Below are 19,197 nucleotides of genomic sequence, written 5' to 3'. Positions count from 1 at the left end.
TTGAAGATGGAGGCTTTAAGAATTCAGTGCCACAGCATGGGATACGCATAGCGAGGCTGGATTCAGCGCAGGATTTTGGTCTACAGTCTTTGTGGGTGTGTGGTTGTGGAAGGAGTGGGGGGGTCTTGCATGTCCAGCTGGGACACAGAGATGTGACTGTTGTGAAAATAAACACTCTAAGGGGAAGTGGGGCAGGTCATTGTGTGTGTGTGTTTTGAGAATTTTGAGGAGGTACTGAATGAACACACAGCTGTGTACTATAATCATGCCATGCAAGGGCACTTTTCTATCGGACAAAACCTGAGAACAGCATGTATCCAAATGACATCACTTCCAAAAGCTTGTTGGTATGACTGATACACCAATCTCAGGGTCCCACTGGAGATATCATCATGCCCCTGTTGAGCAGCCAAGACAAAATTTTAGTTACATCACCAAACAAGACAAAACTTGTACTGAACAAGACCAGATGCGTGCATGTTTGTGCAACACATATCCCATGCAAACGCATGCAAGTGAAGCCGTCGCTTTATGGGCAAATTCTTTGCTGAAAAGTTTCTGTTATGTTTTATTGCTGCCTGTGTAAACATGATTTTTTTTAGTGTTTTGCAACCATCAAATGCTACAGTTAAGGTGTAATGTTCTTTTATAAACTGTGCATTCATAATATTGATGGACTTACTGATAACGTTAGTTTTAAAATTTCTAAAGGCTGCTGTGGAAGATAGACTTTCTCAATATGAAATGCATTTGTCAAGACTTGGCTGCACAAAGTCTCCTGTATGCAGACAGACTTTGTCAATACCATGCAACAAAAGGCAGCGACATTGTGTATTGTATTGAAAAGCAAATGTTCTGCTCTGTTTCACGTACTTGCACAAGCTTTTTTGGGGGTAAGAAACTGTTCTAGAAAAATGATGTCATCAAAATTATTGAGTGAGTTTCTCTCATCAGTAGGTATAAGCGGATGGTGTTGCTTTTTGTTTTTCACTGAAATAGTTACAATAATCAATGTAACTCTTCTAAAAAAAACAGCATTAATCTGTAGTTAAACCTGCCTCCATAAAAGTTTAATTTAACCAGGTTAATCCGGTTTAGAGGGCAACATTAGTCTTGAATTCAGCTTAATCTCCGCCTGGGAAACTGTCTCAATACATCCTTCAGAAAGCCAAGGTTTTTTAGACTAGGACCTACTCCTTATGTAATTTATACCCTGTCCAGAAAACAAGTCCATAGAACAGTCCTGATTACATATAATGTTCTTGAAATGTAAACTCAGAATGAAACTGAAAAATGCAGAGAGAAAACAGTATCTACAGTCATAAAAAACATCTTTATTCAGCAGTTTAAAATTGCCTCACTCATTCAAAATACCTGAACTTTGGAACTCTGTTTGCGTAAAGTGCCTTTTCAAACAGTCATAAATGTGACAGTAAAATAGGAAATCTCGTACCAACTTAAACGACCTGGACAAAAGAGTAATAAATTGGCTTTGCAAAGCCACTGATTGGCCTGTTCAGCCGTCGGTTATTGCTTCAACCACTGCTGGAGGAGTAAGAAGATGTGGTCGCGGGCTAGAGCCAGTTGGAGGAGATCTTGGGACCTGGCAGGGTACATGTTGGCACAGTGGGCTGTTCCTACACCAGAGAAAAAAAGAGCAAAATTGTAAAACTGAGATTTTCTGAATTACAAGAACAATTATCCACCTCAATAAAATTGGAGTGGAACAAGTACGTCATTGTTCTACTCTAAAACAGTTGTTTGGTAATGTAAAGAAAACACAAATGAAATTCTTGCATGAAAACTTTTGAGACTCAACAAATTTTAGACCTGGAAATACATAATAATATGATATAATTGAAAAAGTTAATGATGAACTCTGGTCAGGACTTACCGTACTTATGATTTTGGCTTGAGTTTTGCACTCCATGTTGTTTCTTATGTTTTCAATCATGCTTTACAGAGACTAATTTTGTCAAATTGAAAATTGGCCAATTGAGAGTAACATCTTTACCAAAATATTAAATAAATAAAGTAAATAAAGTAAAACTTGACTTTATTTCAATACATAGTTACAAATTTTGCTTTTGAAAAAAAAAGGTTCAACTTATTCTTAACAAAATTCAAATCTGGATTTTGATCAGAAAATCACCAAATACTATTGGGAATAAATTGACAAATGTATTTTTAAGTTAGTATTGTAACCAGCTGAAAAGCCATATCTACCGAGCTAGTCTGCTATCTAAGATAGCAAGTTGAATGGCAAAGGTACGGTACGGTAGCATTGCTAAAGCATTTTTAAGTCACAGACTGAATCATAATATAAATTTTTAGAATCTTATTTCTAGATAGTATAACATCACATTTCTTTTGAGCTGTTAGCACAAAGTCAGAGCTTTTCTACCTTAGTGGGATTTCCCATTACACATATTCTTTCTCACCTTTGATGAAAACAGCAGGGAGGTTGGCCGTGATGTCCTGGGTGATCCCCAGTGCATGCCAGGGGTCAATGGACCCATTGGGGAACACTATTCTGGTGGAGCGGATATCATAGCCACCATAATACTCATTGGTCTGGACTACGGCCTCCGCCAGCTGCTCAGCACTTACATTATAGTAGTCTGCACACTGTTTCACATGATACCTGGATGAGAGAATACAATAAGAATAAGGCTAGGAGAAATAAAATGGCCAAGGCATGATGTGGAGGTGATGATGTACTAGAGGGGGCCAGTGCAGGAATAGATAATTATGAGTTTATTCAAGAGACATAATGTTCAGTGTACTCACGGAAGAGGGAAGCCAGCGAATGGCTGGTTGGGCGAATCGGTGCTCTGGTAAAATCCAAATTCAGTGCAGGTCTGGTAGACCCACTGTCTCCCTGACAACACACACACACACAATTTACCCATGGCCAACATATTCATTAGGTTCGTAGAAATCAAGACACTAACAACACAGGGCAGGTCAAGCTAAATACAGCCAGTTTAAAATGGCCTTTTCCACAAAAAATAATTCACTTTCAGTTATTCAGTCCTTATTAAGAGGGGTAAATAGTGCAACTGAAACCCACAAGACAAGGGGGGTGTTTGAGGGATTTTATGCAGATGCACCAGTGGCTTAAGAGACCACTTCCTGTTCCAGTGATCCCCCTCCAGTCCTCCCACTCATGAAACTGAGGCTGAGAGCTAGATCCATGTCTAGGATTAGGCTACAATGTGGAATATAGAGAATCAGTTTTTGGTTAAACAGCCAAGTTTTACTCAACACTGAGTGCTTCAATGTGCTTAACAAATAGATTACCTCCAGTCTCAGAATAACCCACTATCCTTTGTAAAACTGTATTATTTTAGAGTAAGATGAAAACTTTGCAAGGTTCTTTAAGTAATATTACCCCAAGACTATGACCACATATAGTATTTAGGTGACTTAAAATCCACCTCTCAATCCTATAGACATTACTTTGGGTAGTTTACGTCATTTTAAGAGCTATTCAGTATTTAAATATATTTTAGTGCACCCACTTTACCAGTCCCTGCCTCTTTTATTTCTTATATAGTGAGTAATAACCCACTTTTCCCAAAAAAGCCTTTCAACAACACCCAAAAATGGGTTTGCTGGGTCATGATTGTAACCACATCCCATACTCAACACACGACTGTTCTTGTGGCTGTGTTATATTCTGGTTTCCTGAGACCACTGATGGTGGAGAAATTGGTGTTACAGTTGATTGCTCCAGTATTATTTTTGGGTGACAGTGGAAAAATTCAATGTGACATCACACTGTCTATGCCTGTTATCCTCTGTCACAAGGACAAAAACATGCCACCTGACAACCCAACAATAAAATGGACCCAGAAATACAAGCTATATAAAAATAGTTCTTAAAAGTTATTGAGGTTACATTTTTAACCAACAGACCAAAATAACCGTATTTACACACACAAATATACCATTTCCCAGTACGACATGTTCATACCCACCTCCCCCTGCAGCTGGCCCATCCCAGGATGTATTAGTCATGACTTTGAGGTTGCTACTGAAGCTGGCATCCAGGCATGTTAATGAGAAGGTTTCCAACATGAGACGGGCCACAGCGGCATATCGGGCATAAGGCTCTCCCAGTGAGATGTCATTCATCACACCACACAGGACCTGGATGGTGATGTTGGTGCCTATCGCGCCCTATATTGACACAACATCGCCATGCCAAAAAGAAGAGGAAAAAATCTAATTAGTTAAGGTGACTTGCCTTTTCTTATCACCTCTTAAATATATCAGGTTAACTCAATTTTATCCAAATTCTGATTTGCTCCAAAATGGATGATAAATGGTTATTTATGAATGCTTCCTATGGCTGAGCGTATTCCCTCAAGTGTGACTGAAAGGACGACCAGAACAAGATACATGAACTTAAGTTTCCCAGATAATTCAGACAAGCGTACACATTACCAAATTAACTTCATTTTATAGCTAAGAGAGGATGACTTTGAACAAAAACAATATAGGATAACAAAGAAATAAAAGAGGCATAAACATGGAGTTCCTCCGGGGAGATGATTCACAAGTAATGAGATAAAACTAATATGAGTTTATTACTAGACCGATCACTTCAAAAGTGTCTTTGAGCTACAGACTCTCTGCTGCTCAGATAATAGTGTAGAATACGCCCGCTGACTGCTCTGAATAAAATTTTAGAAAAACAACTATTGTCCCCAATGTACTTTACATTAGAGTCACACAATAACATGACAACATTCCTCCACAAATTTTGTGAAAATATGCCTGGCAGTGCAGCAATTTTCCCTTTGAAATGTTTCAAGGGGAAAAAATATTAAGAAAAAGAGAAAGCCTGAATACACTGTGATGTGATACTGCAAAACAAGAAAACATGAAAGACTTCAAGGGATAAGTGTTTTTTTGTATGACGCTGTATCATATTCTGACATCTACATAGTGCTTTTATCCAAAGCGCTTTACATTGTTTCTGCTGCTTATTCACCCATTCAAACACACACTCACACACCGACGGGAGCAATTTAGGGTTCAGTATCTTGCCCAACAACACTTTGACATGCGGACAGGAGGAGTTGGGCATCGAACCCCCGACACTTTGCTTAGCGGACCGCTCTACCTGCTAATCCACAGCCGCTCCCACAGCTTGAGGGGCAGGTGTGTTTGTTTACCTGGCTATCTCACCCTGGAAATCATTGGGTGTTTTTCCACATGCAGGCCTCCAATCAGATATTTTCTCGTTTTTGTTCGCTGCCACCAAACACATTGTTGCCTGCAACAGCTTAAAGGATCAGTTTGCTCAAATTTAGAGGGACCAATATGCTGAAACATGGGCACGTAAAGCTATCAACAATGGCAATACTGCAAGAGATGAGAGAGCAATTATGTGTATAATCAGCTAGCTGGATGTACCATGATGAGCTCAAGTTTCATCATGCAGTATTATGCCTGTGGTCTTTTCAGTTTTCTCTACATGCTAAACTTAACTGCAAGTAATTTTCTTCCTAATCACACGTACTTAAACACATTTCATGTAAATAATGAAGAGCGATTATGATAGTATTGGGTTGATGTATCATGGCTAGATGTATACATGCCAGCCCCAGGTGTTTTCTCTTACTGTTAATTAAACAACAATAAATGTCCATGAGATTAACTCTTAAATCTCAGTATTTAAGTAAATACTTGAACGTTATGGCTGCAGTGAGAGATTTCATTGATTTATTTTCTTAGTTTAACCTTTATTCAATTAAGAAAACCTCACAGATTTTTTTCCCCTCAAGTGGCCAAGATGCTATATAAGCAACAGAGAAACAAAAAACGAACAAATGGTAACAAACTGCCAATTGAAACATTTAAACATTAGTCAAAATCATAGAAAAAGTTCTTTGTGAAGACATGAATAATGCCACATAGTGTTCATAGTGCCACAGGCTTTCCCACCATAATCAATAGACATGTGAATATGCAGTGCTCAGGCTCTATATAGATCAAAACTATCTCTGCATGAATAAAAAGGTTAGCCCAGCGATCAAAGAAGACAGTTCATGGGAACTGTTGGATATCTGTAGTGATCCAATCTCTGTATCTACCCACAATGCCCCTCAAAAAGTATCATGGCTACTCAGTGTCACCAGTCTAACATTATTCCAGGTATAAACTTGCCCCGAAACAAAATATGTTGTTGGAATGAGGGTTGCAGGAGTAAACAGTTGGCAGTGACTGCAGAAAGCGTTGTTGCCTATAAATGAGCCTGTACTACTATCCCATCATGCATCTCTCTGCATCTTCTATTCGGAGTAAAAAGAGGAACTGTTAGTACTTGTTCTGCAAGCTGTAGTGTTACATAATATCCTTCCGAATTTTATGAAGCACCCCATTGATAACCCCTCGACTGTGGGTTACACTGCTCTGACTCTTCTGATTGAGTTACACCTCACTTCTGGTTCGTACACAAATTCCTCGGCGGTACCTAAAACCTGGTAGTTTGCTCTATACCTAGCCCTTTGTGTCAGAGAGGCAGCTGTTGGCTGTGTTTGTCTGCAAGCGCTGTGGACTCTGTGGCCCACCGCTCCTCTCAGTTCTTTTATAAGCGTCTCTTTAGCTCGGGGCGACAGGAAACCAGAGAGACCAAAGAGTCTTTTGTTACTTTTTCACATCAGCTTATTGGTAACCGGACTCACGTCTCCTCAAGGCACCAGGGGGGACAGAGAGGGGATGGGATGAAGAAAGAGGAGGGGAAAAGAGGGGTAATTTGTAAAAATGGGCACCAAGAGGGAAAAAGAAAGGTGACAGATGTTACAGATAATCAGAAAAAGGAGAGAATAATTGCACTACATTTGGGAAGTATACGGTATATGAGTCAATGGGGAGTTTGTGAAACAGCTTTAAGATTTCCCACATGTTTGAGACTAGGGCTGGGCAATATATCAATATCTACCATTTATTGTCTATCAATATAATTGTGTTACAGGATTGTTTTAATATTATGGATTGTGACACTCAGTTTTGTCGTCCAAATTAACAATACAAAAAAATAAATCAGAGAAAGAGTCATACTTCTCCCAGTATGTTTTTCAAAACATTTAAAGAAATAGTTCATTTCGGAAAATACGTTTATTTGCTTTCTTACCAAGAGTTAAATGAAGAAGACCACTCCCATGTCTGTACGCTAAATATAAAGCTACAGTCAAAGGCTGGTTAGCTTAGCTTAAAGACTGGAGACAGAGGAAAACTGTTAGCCTGTGTCTGTCCGAAGGTAACAAAATCTGCCTAGAGCTCACTAATTAATACATTATATCTCGTTTGTTTAATCCATATAAAAATCGAAGTGTAAAGAGGGCAAGTTGTGGTTTTATGGGAAGTTATGTGCCAGACTATTTCGAAGCAGTGATTTCCTGGACCTTCCGCTGTTTGCCTGGCAACCTCATGGTGACAATAAGACTACAGGTACTAGTTGGGGGATGCTGTTACCTTTGGATAGAGACAGGCTAGCTGTTCCCCCCTGTTTCTCGTCTTCATGCTAAGCTAAGCTAACCCTTGGTTAGCTGTAGCTTCATATACCATACAGACATGAGAGTGGTATCAAGCTTCTCATTTTGCTCTCAGCAAAAAAGAAATAGCCATATTTCCCAAAATGTCAAACTATTCCTTTAACCACGACAGCTGAAGTTTCATTTTTCCATTACTATACAGTCAGTGTGATGGATATCACCTGGACACCTTGCCATATGCATTTCCATATGATGATATATAACAAAAAAATTCTCAAAAATGTCTTCTGGTAATGCATCTCATTCAAGACTCCTTTGCTCACTAGGTTTTGATATACTGTCTGCTTAAGGCCAGTATTGTTAAAAATCTGATATCAGCAGTCAGTGTCCACACTCAATATACCATTAAATAACATAATGCGGATTGATTTACTGCAGAAATAATCAATACTACACTAGCTGTTCATGTTGAAACCACTATCCTAAATTGATTATCATGGACCATTTTCAAATTTCATTCTCACTGATTATTCTCACCAATATTATTGTCATTACATCATTGGAGGATGTCACTATTGTTTATTGTGTTTCATAAGTTTTTCTACTCTAAGAATATCAATCAAACAAGTTTTCTGACATTCTTCATAAACATATAAGTCTAACCAGACTTCCTACTGTCCAATGTTATCTTACTCATTTTACCCTCCTGAGTCACAAGCCACTTAAATATAGTTTTAAAAAAAAGGGGCATCACTTTTCTTATAGAGATAGAGACATAAGCAAGCAACGAGCCCCAGAACAACCCTGGAAACCCTCTTGCATGACAGTATCTCTGGGCCTCTCCTTGTTAAACAATGGAGGGTTTATTATGTTTCAGTATACTGCTTGGGCTGTCTGCAACCCTCCTTCACCTCATAGCTGCCTTCCACTCAACCAAGACTGGACAAAAGTTCACCACAAATTCTCCTTTAATGTCCCCTTTTTCTGAATCAGGTCAACTTTGAATAAATCATGTCACATCTGATGCATTGTTTTTATATCAAGTGCCCAACTTTGCTATGGGTCCACCTCTGACAGAATGTATTTTTTTCTGATCAGTCAATAAAAAAGGCAAGCCGCCTAAAAGGTCTTCTATTTTTTTTTTTTATTTTAACCTGGAATTTTTCCCATGGTACTGTTTATATCATCAATATATCAAATATGTCAAATTGTAAATGCTTGAGGGACTTTAGTGATTGATTTTTGAGTGAAATTATATTTTAGTTGTCTTTGACATATTAGTACAGTACTAGTGAGTCATGCATCAAGATACCTATAATGGTGCAACTGATGAAAATGTGGTAAATGTGGTTAGAATCAGTCAGCAAGATTGGGGTCTAGATTGAAAATGGCTGGATTATCTTTTAAACAGATAAAAATCTCTTGAGCCTTAACCTCTAACCTCTGGCGGTAATGCGTATTAGGTGCATTACCGCCACCTTCTGCTCCAGAGTGTGTACCAGAGATTGAATCCTACACATTAATCCTGTCTGTCTAATGAACTCAATGAAAACTCTACTGCTCCACCCACTTGGTAGGTTCATTAAAGTTTTAAGGCTTCCTAAATTCTTCCTTCATATATTGTCTTTCTTGATTATACGCAGTACAATCTATGCTTGCATGCATAATAGTCTCCTCAGTCATCTGGAAAAAAATATGTGCATATATCGGTATCGGCATTGGCAATCGGCCACAGTGAGTTGGAAATATCGGCATATCGTATATAGGCAAAAAATCCAATATTGTGCATCCCTATTATGTGTTTAGTCTTTCACCCCCTTGGGATGCAAAGAATACATAAAAATGGCAAAATTATTGGAATAGTTCAACATTTTGGAAAATAAACCGATTCGCTTAGCTCTCAAAACCATTTTGTTGTTGTGTGCAGTGACTTTCTATCACTTCCTATGCTGGTTACCTTCTAGAACTGTCATTTTACGCTTTGGTTTTGTTTTCCCCTGTTTCTGGTCTTTATGCTAAGCTAAACTAAGCAGCTGCTAGTTGTAGCTTCATGATAGACAAACATGAGACTGGTATCAATCTTCTCACATAACTCTCTGCAAAAAGGCAAATATATGTATTTCCCCAAATGTCAAACTATTCCTTTAAAGGGGCACTCCACCAAATTTACATATCACAATATTCAGTTGCATTAAGGATCCAGTGTTTTTGGAACTTGACCCATCCTAGGGGCGGAAAGTCAGGAAAACTCAGCCTCTTCTGAATCAATTTTGAACTTTTTTTTTTTTTTAATCTGTCCCTTGGACATCCTCCAAGTTTATGGGAGCGCAATACTAAGTCAGTGGAGTGCCCCTTTAAAGACATCAACTGTTGGCACATAATATAAGTTTTTGGTTGCTTCACCCCAAAACCCAGCTGTGTCTGCCTCCACAATCAATGTTTTACTGATGTTTTACTGGAGTTATTTGGCCTGTGTCTCTTCTCTCTCACCTCAAACCCCCTGTTGTCTTCATTGTACTGGACCACATCCATAAAGTTGCCAGCCAGCGTTTCCAGGAAGTAGGCAGAGTCCATCTCTGTCTGGATCTGCAGTTTGGAACACAAACTGGAAAGGGAGAGGAGAAGGAGAGAGGAAAGAGAGGAAAAAAGAAAGAGGAGGTTACGTAGAGTAGAGGACAGAACAGGAGGGCAGAAGGCAGGGGAAAGGAAGCAAGGGAGCAGGGAGGAAGAGAAAGGAGAAGAAGAGAATGGAGGGGTGAAAATGGGGGAGGATAAAGGTGGAGGAAGACAGAGATGAAAATGGGAGGAATGTTATCGTCCAGAACCTGTTAACATTTGTTCTTTTCCTGTGTCCTCAGGAAAAAAACTTACTAGAAGTACACAACTAGCCATCAACAAGTGTTTAGAGAGTTACTACCCATCATAACCTCCAAAATATTACGCTTCTTTAGAGCAGCGACCACCATAGATAATTGGTAAAGCAATCTGTAATCTAGAACAAATCAGACTGTGTTGAGTGGAAAAACCCTTTTCCACAAGAAGTGAGAGTCTGAACAGTTAATTTTACTTCTGAGTGGGACAGTGATTCATTAAAAGTGAATGCACAGATACTGATTAGGGTCATCTGTCAAGATGGCAGTAATGAAATGCAGTGTCAAATTGGAAATGATAGTGTTTGTTATAATTTAACCGAGTGTCTGTGTGTATAGATGAAGACGTGCATGAGTCACTGCCTATAAAAAAGATTGAGGTGGCGAAATGATGGCTTCCTCAACAGATTTATCTCTCATACCCTCACTCTGGCAAATTATAGTAACATGCCGATTTTAGAAACAACTCATCTGTGTGTCTGCGTGGTGAAAGATACTTCCTTTATGATGAAATCATGACGCAAGTACTGTATTCTCTGAGGGACTGTGGTTTGGAAGCTGGACAAGCCTCAAAACCACCTTTTGTGACCTTTGTGTGTTTGTGCCTGCATGAGAACATGTCTGCATCTACGTTATGCATGATCTGCGAGAAAATAAAAAATGTCCAATGTGGTCAGGACAGTGCAGACACAAAGACAAGTGTTCTCCATGACAGCATTACTTCTTTCAGACAAGCCATGCCATTATAAAAGCCATTTAAGCCTTATAATTCATCATGCTGACCGACCATACAGTCACTATAACAACCTAAAATACGCAAATATAAAATAACATCAGAGACAGCCCATAATGACTGCAGACATAGCACCAGCATGCTAAGAATAACTTCATGCTTACAGTGTCAAAACAAAACAATGAAAGACACTGAAAAAGAAATAACGTAATGAGAGTATGAGAAAATGTCAAAGATAAATGCTGGTGTACATTACATTTGGTTAAACAGGAGCCAGAGGCCTTTTTAAAGGGTCGGTTCACCCAAATAAGTAACAAAAACATATTTTCTCACTTTCCATGCAGCCATGCAGATAGTTTTGTTTTTGTGCCTGGGTTTTGAGACATCCATCTCTGAGATTTCTGACATTACCTCAGCACAATGGCAACGAATATAAATTTTGGTTGTGGTGTTTATGTGATTTTTAGAATTTAAAGGTGCATTCACATATTCTTTGGGCCTTTGGGTGAACAGAAGAAGCTGAAAACACAACACTGACATATTAAAACCTTAACCGTAAATGCATGTTACACAAGGGGGAAAAAAAACTCCATAAAAAAGGTGAAACATGCCCTGACAAATTATTGCTGACAAAATTGTTATAAAGCAAACAGTTGCCTATTCACACCTCGAGGAGACATGAGGCAATATTAGCATTCATTTGCAGGTGTGTTTCTGGCAAACTGACAAATGTAAATCCAAAATTCACTGGCCTTATGGGCCCACCAGTTCCTGAAGGAAGTTGCTTTGGTGCAAATTGGTGCAGCTAAACGCACCAATGTGTTCACCAGCTAGTCGCTAACTTTGTCGGACTGAGGTTTGGTGCTGGGCAGGTAGCTTACAGAGCTAGTATCAGAGGTATTTTGTTTTTGTTTCGTTTGCTTCTTAACCAAAAAAGCTACCTGCTGCATCTAGAACTGAGGTTGGTGAGAGTTAAGCTCACAGGTGGCCTCTAATGAGCTAAATTAGCTAAAAGATAGAAAAAAGCTCTGTACAGCTGATGGATAACGCCACTACAAGGACCCTATTTCACAGTACACGTAGTCATTTAATACATTGTTTGTATAAAAACTGTTAAGCGCATCTTTAAAATTTTCAATATCAGTATCCATTCCATGCACCTCCATTGTATCAGGTTGGAGGCAGAAATCTCAGGTGCGATTATCTCAAAATGTTGGCAGTTAATATCAAAACTATCTGCATGGCAGGATGCCAACAGAGACAAATGGTAGAAGTATAGAAGTATGTGTTTTTGTAACACCCTTTAAGCAGTAGCCACTGAAAACTTGAACAAATTAATAATCATCATTATGAATGAATGCTCTGCTGTGTGTGGAATATGATTAAAATGTTCAGTTTAGTTTGATAGCTTTCCATAGACAATCAATGTAGTGTTGATCAATCCTACATTAAACACAAGTTATCAAATCTGTATCATATCCATCCTATCGCGGGTGGATGACACTGGCTGACTGGCTATACTCTTAATTCGGATATCTGCCCGTTGTATTACAAACAGATGAGTCTAAGACTAAATTAGACCCTCTCTGGAGCTGGTCCGACATTCCAGAGTCCCAGGCTCAGTCCAAAAGGCCTCGAGGACGCTCATCACGCTGTAACAGGACCTGACTCAAACCAGGACCCAATACAACCCCCGCTGCTCTTTGAACTACATAGCTCCAGCTGTCACTACAGTCCACCTGATCTCAGACTAACCCTATACCTGCTCTCATATGACTGTGTTGTTTCACACGCACTGATAACTGTCTGAAAATGAGCAATGGTATATTTTAATATTTTGGGAAATATGCTTATTTGCTCTCTATACCAAGAGTTATATGAGAAAATTGATATCACTCTCATATCTGTCTGTTAAACATGACACAACAGCCAGAAGCCAGTTAGCTTAGCTTAGCATAAAGACTGGAAACAAATGGAAAAAGCTAGCCTGGTTCCACCAACTTGTGGTTTTACAGGTAGTTATGTGTGCAACTACTTCTTGGCCGATGCAGTGATTTCCTGGAGTCTTGTAACTGAGTTTTCCAGGCAACTAGTGACTCCAGGAATTCACTGCACCCCGCCAAGATATAGTCCAGCCTTTATACAGATACAAATTGCCCTGTTTTGTACAGATTAAACAAAGCAGGAAAAAAAAGTGTTAATTAGTGAGCTTTAGAGGTCATGGTAGATGGATTTTATTACATCTGTATAGAGTCTGGCTTGCTGTTTCTCCCTGTTTCCAGGCTGTATGCTGAGTTAAGCTAAATGTCGCCTAGCTGTAGCTTCATATTTAATAGACAGACACAAGAATGGTATCAATTTTTTACTCTCACTCTGGGAAAGAAAGCATATAACCAGATTTTCCAAAATGTCAAACAATTCATTTAAACCTGCAGTGCGGAACTTTTACATATAAATGAACGTCATTTACATTCAAGCCCCCAAAAAAGTTCACACAATGCTGATTAAGCCTATAACTGCCAGATAAATCTCTCTGTATTTCACAGTATACAGAGTTTTTAAATCTCATGTCAGATGGGACATTCCTGCTCTGGCTGTTTAAAAGCGCACCCAGAGACTTTTGCCTGCTAAGCCAGCTAACTTCCCGTTAGCCCTCTGCTAACTTGAATGGGGATAAAATAATTTAATCGTGCAGCTCTTCTAGACTTTCCAAATGTTATTGGACCAAATGGATCAAATTCTGATAGTGAAACAAATAATTTTGCAGGGGTTGTGTAATGCTCAAAATAATTTATACACTGTTTTACAGTAGCGACAGAGTAGGCTACAGTGGACCCTATCATGTAAGCACGTGTCAACAGTGTTTTTGTGATTACTCTCACTGCCAGAATGGGGAGACAAAAGTCTTGCACTTGAGCTTTAGGACAGTAGCTCCACGCAAAATAAAGGCAACACATTATGCACATAGTGTAATTCTGAGATTGTGCCAAAACTGCAACAACGATTCCTCTACAAATTTATACAGGACAGCTAGCTATGAAAGCTATAGCTTTCATCACAAACTCCATGGTCTTTTCTGTGATTTGACAGCAAAGACACTCTACAGACCTTTATCACAGCAGTTTAAAAGTTTGAGGAAAAGGTCCACAGGTGTTGTCACTATTCTGTCTGATCAGATGTCTGTTCAGGTTGACGGTTGATCGAACAATGCTGGGAGTTTACCGAAGTCATCAAATTTCCTTTACTAATGACAATAGTAGAGGTCTAATTTGTCCTGCCCTAAAATTTGCTAAAAAGCTAACAGGAGAGTGAGTGAGATGTCTGCACAATCCTGACAAGAGCTCTAATCAAGCAAAGTAAAATCACTGTACTATGTTCAGGTGTACTGAACTGTGTAGTTTAAGAACCAATTATCCCAGGCAGTACTGAATCCAGTACTGCCTGGGATGATTGGTTATTTTATGTAACAATTTATGGAATTGAAATCCTATCAAATAAAAACAAAAAATTTCCAACAAATGTAATCAAATACTGAATAAATACAACACTGGGGCTAGAAACTGTGATAGAAAATTAAATGTATAAAAACACTAATAGTAATATAAATGTATTATGCAATGAGAGTTCTTCCTTGTGGAGTAAATATATAGTATAATTAATATCTGTATCTATGTTTACATGAAGATATCATAATGTATTACAGATGATTACCTTATTATCTTATGATTGAACTGGCAACATATCATAATTTACATCCCCATCTCATACCAGCTTACTCAAGAGAGAGATTATGTTTGGTTGGTTATCTAGTTGAGATTACATTTATGAACTTAAATACAGTCTGATATTTGAAAGAAGTCTTGTAATGCTATTTCTACTTCCACATCTTTTAGGATGACGTACATCATCCCAAGCCTTGTCAGCTCACATTCTGCTGTACGTTACATGATAGAGAAAGCAGGTGACAAAGAGTATAGGTACTATACTTGAAATCTTTGGTGATGTTGCTGTAGGTCTTGGGGTCTTTGAGGAGCTCCACTAGGGTATCTGAAGCCTTTTTCACCAGTAGGGGGCACTCTGCATTTTCTGAGGCCAGCGAACGCCACACAACCTCCAAGTATTCTGGTGAAATACGCAGACAGAGGGAGAGGTGGATACTTAAACCTGGGCTGCTATAAAAAGACCACAATAATACACAAAAACGCACTTAAACATACAGGACTATTTTGAGTAACTGCAAAAGCACTAATTCGTCTTCAAAGAACGCGTGAATCAACGTCTATTCAAGTGCTTGAGAATTATTTATTTAAAAAGGTTTTGGGTAAGGCTGAAAATGAAATGATGAGTCTTCACGGTTTACAACACACTAATAACAGCCAGGAGAAACTTTGCATTACAAAATCTTGGAATATTTCCACTTGGAGTGAATGCCAACCTCTTACTGGTAATAATGCTGACTAACTGCTGTTGTTTTGGGAAATAATAACCATGTGGTGCGATGAGCCAGGGGATAAAAGATAGCTGACGTCAGTGCACCATGTAGACTCTTCTCTGTGTGTTTTGTATCTGATATTTTCTTACAGTCAAAGGGAATGTGGCTCAACTGTGTGCGATAGTGTCTTCAAGATAGCATGAGCGTGTGGGTGGAACAGCACAGGTCCATGTTCAAAGCCACTTTGACCTTGATTCCAGCCTGCCGTCTTCCGGAGGAAAACAATGAGCTCAGCCAAACACAACACAGACACAGATAGAGAATGAACCATTCCCCATCTTTGATCTGTCTGGGACTCTTACTTCCAAAACAGTGAGCAAAACTGGAAAAATGCTGTGAATTTCATATTAACTCTTGATGTGTTCTACAGAGTTGCTGATACTGTAGCACACTGTAGGAATTACAGGCAAAATCAATTCAGAAGAAGAGTTGTTACATTATGTAGAGCTGAATTTAATAGTGAAACATACAATTCAATAATCTCAAATCATCTTTCATGTGGTATTTAGTTTGTTTCCTGGTGGCAAATCTATCTTAAATTCCTTGATTTTTTTGATAGAGTTTGGCATAAACCTCCAAAAGGGATGCATGTCTCAGGGCTATACTTTATAAGGTGAAAATGAAGACTGATATTCAAATCAATTCAATTCAATTTTATTTATATAGTGGCAATTGATAACAAAAGTTATCTCAGGGCACTTATAAGTGTGTGTGTGTGTGTGTGTGTGTGTGTGTGTGTGTGTGTGTGTGTGTGTCATATATGATGCAATGTCCCTTTGTACCTGGGAAGTTGACAGTAGCATGAACAGGTGCGCTGGTGGCCACAGAGGCATGGACCAGGTGAGGGTACTTCAGCCTGAACCAAGCAGCAAGGGAGCCTGGGTACGACCCACCGAACGCCACCCACTTCCTGTTGGTCAGCCCTTTGCTCTCCCCCATCACAGTGCGGAAGTGAGCCAGGTCAGCCAATGCCTGACGACTACTGAGGAAACGCAGGCTGTCTGTGCTCAGGTCACTAAATGGAGAGAAGAGGGAATGCATCATTTAGTCTATACAATATACTATCTGAGCCATGAGAAGGACCGTCCTTATCTGAATGCAGAGCTGCCATCTAGTGGTACAACAGCTGAAACATCAGCTACTGCACACACCAGGAACATGAAGCTGGTGATGTGAATGTCCTTTTGTTGATCCCATATTATTGTGCAACCAGAAAACTGAAAGCTCTTTATCTGCTGTGAACACATAAGGGTGATCTACACAGCTGCTATTTAGCACAGGTCATACTGTAAAGTGGTATTTCCACTGGGAAACTACTGGATTGATTTCATTTATCTTCATTCTATAGCAGGTGTCAACATTACAGTGTAAGAAGCTGAATAGCCGGGGTGAATGAACAGAAACCAAATCTTCTGTCTTTGAAGCAACCTCTCTGAGAGTAATGAATAAGCAGAATTCATAACCAAGAGTAATTGACATGGACTTTGACTGTACGGCCCTTCAGTGTAACAGATGTAATTAATTTGCATTTTGCAAGGACTCAAAAAAGAAAGACGGCACCTTTGCAATAAGTTACGTGTGTTGCACGAACATTTCATCATAATTCACACTGGTGGTCTGACGGCTGATTGAAAGACCACATCTCAGAAGTTTGCTAACGACTCCTCTCACCCCAGTTACAGACTGTTTACACTGCTGAAGTCTGGCAGACGCTTCAGTAGCCTTTAAACTTGTACAGAGAGGCTGAGAAGACGTTTTTATCCTCAGGCTGTTAATAAACTATTCATAAGGTAATGTAGCAAATATGGTGTATAGTTTATATACTGTGTAGTGTAAATATAAATATACTGTTGTCTCTGCTGTTGCACATTCTGCTGTTTTTTGCACATTCACCTGCTCACCTGTTGTTAACTATACTATACATTAAGTGTACATGTGTTATTTATCTGTCTATTTATCTATATTTTAAGGCTTATTTATATATTTTTATACATTTAATGTGTCTTTAAATCTTTCCTTTTTATATTTCTTTACAATCCCCCAAGTCCATCCCCCTTCTAATTCTTCTTTCCTCTTCTTATATGATGTAATATTGCAGTCTATGAAGCCAGAATGTCATTTCACTGAGCACCGTACATCACTGTACGATCCTGTATGTTAAATAATACCTTTGAATGAAACCTCTGAACCTTAAGATATGACACCACCACACAGTTTTCACACCTACAGGTTGTTTTCTTTGTTACAAAACAAAGTGGCAAAGTGTGTTTGCATTTAGCTTATTTTCCCTCACAGTGACGCTACATGAACCAAAAATAGTGAAAGTGAAACTGACAATATGAAATTATTTTGACACTGAGAGGAGTCAAACCAAACCTAATACCAGTCATTAAACTATTAAATAACGATGCTTTTTCTGTAATTTGCTGCCATAATTGACTTTTTTAATATCCATACTGGTAAAGAATACGTGAAGAAAACAGGATTTTTAGTTACTAACACCTGTACTGCCAAAACGAACTTCCTCTGGTGTTCACACTGTTCAGACTTTTATTAAACCGCTCTAAACAAGCTTGGAGTGAACACACCCTCAAACAAGAATTGAACCAATAAGGTCAAACATACTCTGTTGGGTGACTCTTCCCATAGAAGCGATGTTCCAACATCAAGCAAAGAGCTCCCAGTTTCTCAGCATAGGTGAGCCAGGTGCCGTACTGCATCCATGCTGGATTGGCTGGGCCCTCTCCACCTATCATCAGAAACACCGGGCCACCTGGCTTGTAGAAGGCTTCATTCACAAAGTACCTCTGAGAAAGGAAAACGGGAGGGAGGGTTACAAAGACAGGGAAACATCATGGGCCAGTTTTGCATCAGTGTATGTAGTCTTTACAATGAGCCCAAAAAGGTACATTTCTTAACACATGGCAAGGTACAGGACTGGCATGATCTGATCACATTTTAAAAATATATATTCAAGCCTTGAGAGGACACACATAACACATGAACAGACTTACTTGCTTCCACACTCTGCTGTCTGCACCATTGAAGTGATCCAGTTTCTGAGTAAACCAGAGTTCCTCAAACACATCTCTCTTTCTGGTATCCTGCACTCCACTAAACTTCCTGAAACCCTTATACTGTCCCTCTCCCAAAACAAAGAGAGTAAATAGAAAACATATTGTTGCTTTACACACACGTAGCCCACACGTCTGCTTGAAAGCCATGTTGATATAAACAGGGGGGAAACAGTTAGGGGCATGTGATTGGATGTGGTCATATGACTTCTTCTTTTTCTGCTACTTTAAATCACCTGCAAAAAATGGGAGATATGGGTTTCCTGCGTATTTCCGAATTACGCTGTAATACTTGCAGGTAATTATTGCCATGTATAATTTTTAGTGAACTTGGTTGATAATTTTGAGTATAAGTTTCTAGATTATAGTATTGGTTTGTCTGTAATAAAAAATATTTAAAATATATGGACAGACATTTTCTTAACTGTTTGAACTTGACTCTCTCTCTCAGTTGTAAAATATAGTCGCAAATGTATCACTCCTGTGATGCGTGAAAATACTGCAAAAAAGCAACTTAATA

At 39.0% G+C, this 19,197-nt stretch overlaps 1 protein-coding gene across 1 annotated transcript; it reads right to left on the bottom strand.

Annotated features, from left to right (window-relative positions):
• Window positions 1-1,314: 1,314 nt before the first annotated feature.
• On the bottom strand, window positions 1,315-18,873 carry prss59 (serine protease 59, putative). Its single transcript, XM_067594013.1, has 9 exons — window positions 18,618-18,873; window positions 18,229-18,410; window positions 16,386-16,618; window positions 15,098-15,233; window positions 9,999-10,113; window positions 3,984-4,185; window positions 2,791-2,881; window positions 2,442-2,644; window positions 1,315-1,637 (listed from the first exon to the last, which is right to left on the bottom strand). Exons 1-9 carry the CDS (start codon window positions 18,825-18,827, stop codon window positions 1,528-1,530), a joined length of 1,482 nt encoding a protein of 493 aa, XP_067450114.1. The 5' UTR covers window positions 18,828-18,873; the 3' UTR covers window positions 1,315-1,527.
• Window positions 18,874-19,197: the final 324 nt, after the last annotated feature.

The sequence above is a fragment of the Thunnus thynnus genome, chromosome 7 (genome assembly GCF_963924715.1).
Source record: "Thunnus thynnus chromosome 7, fThuThy2.1, whole genome shotgun sequence".
NCBI classification, from domain to species: domain Eukaryota; kingdom Metazoa; phylum Chordata; class Actinopteri; order Scombriformes; family Scombridae; genus Thunnus; species Thunnus thynnus.
This window is presented reverse-complemented; position numbering and strand designations above follow the sequence as displayed.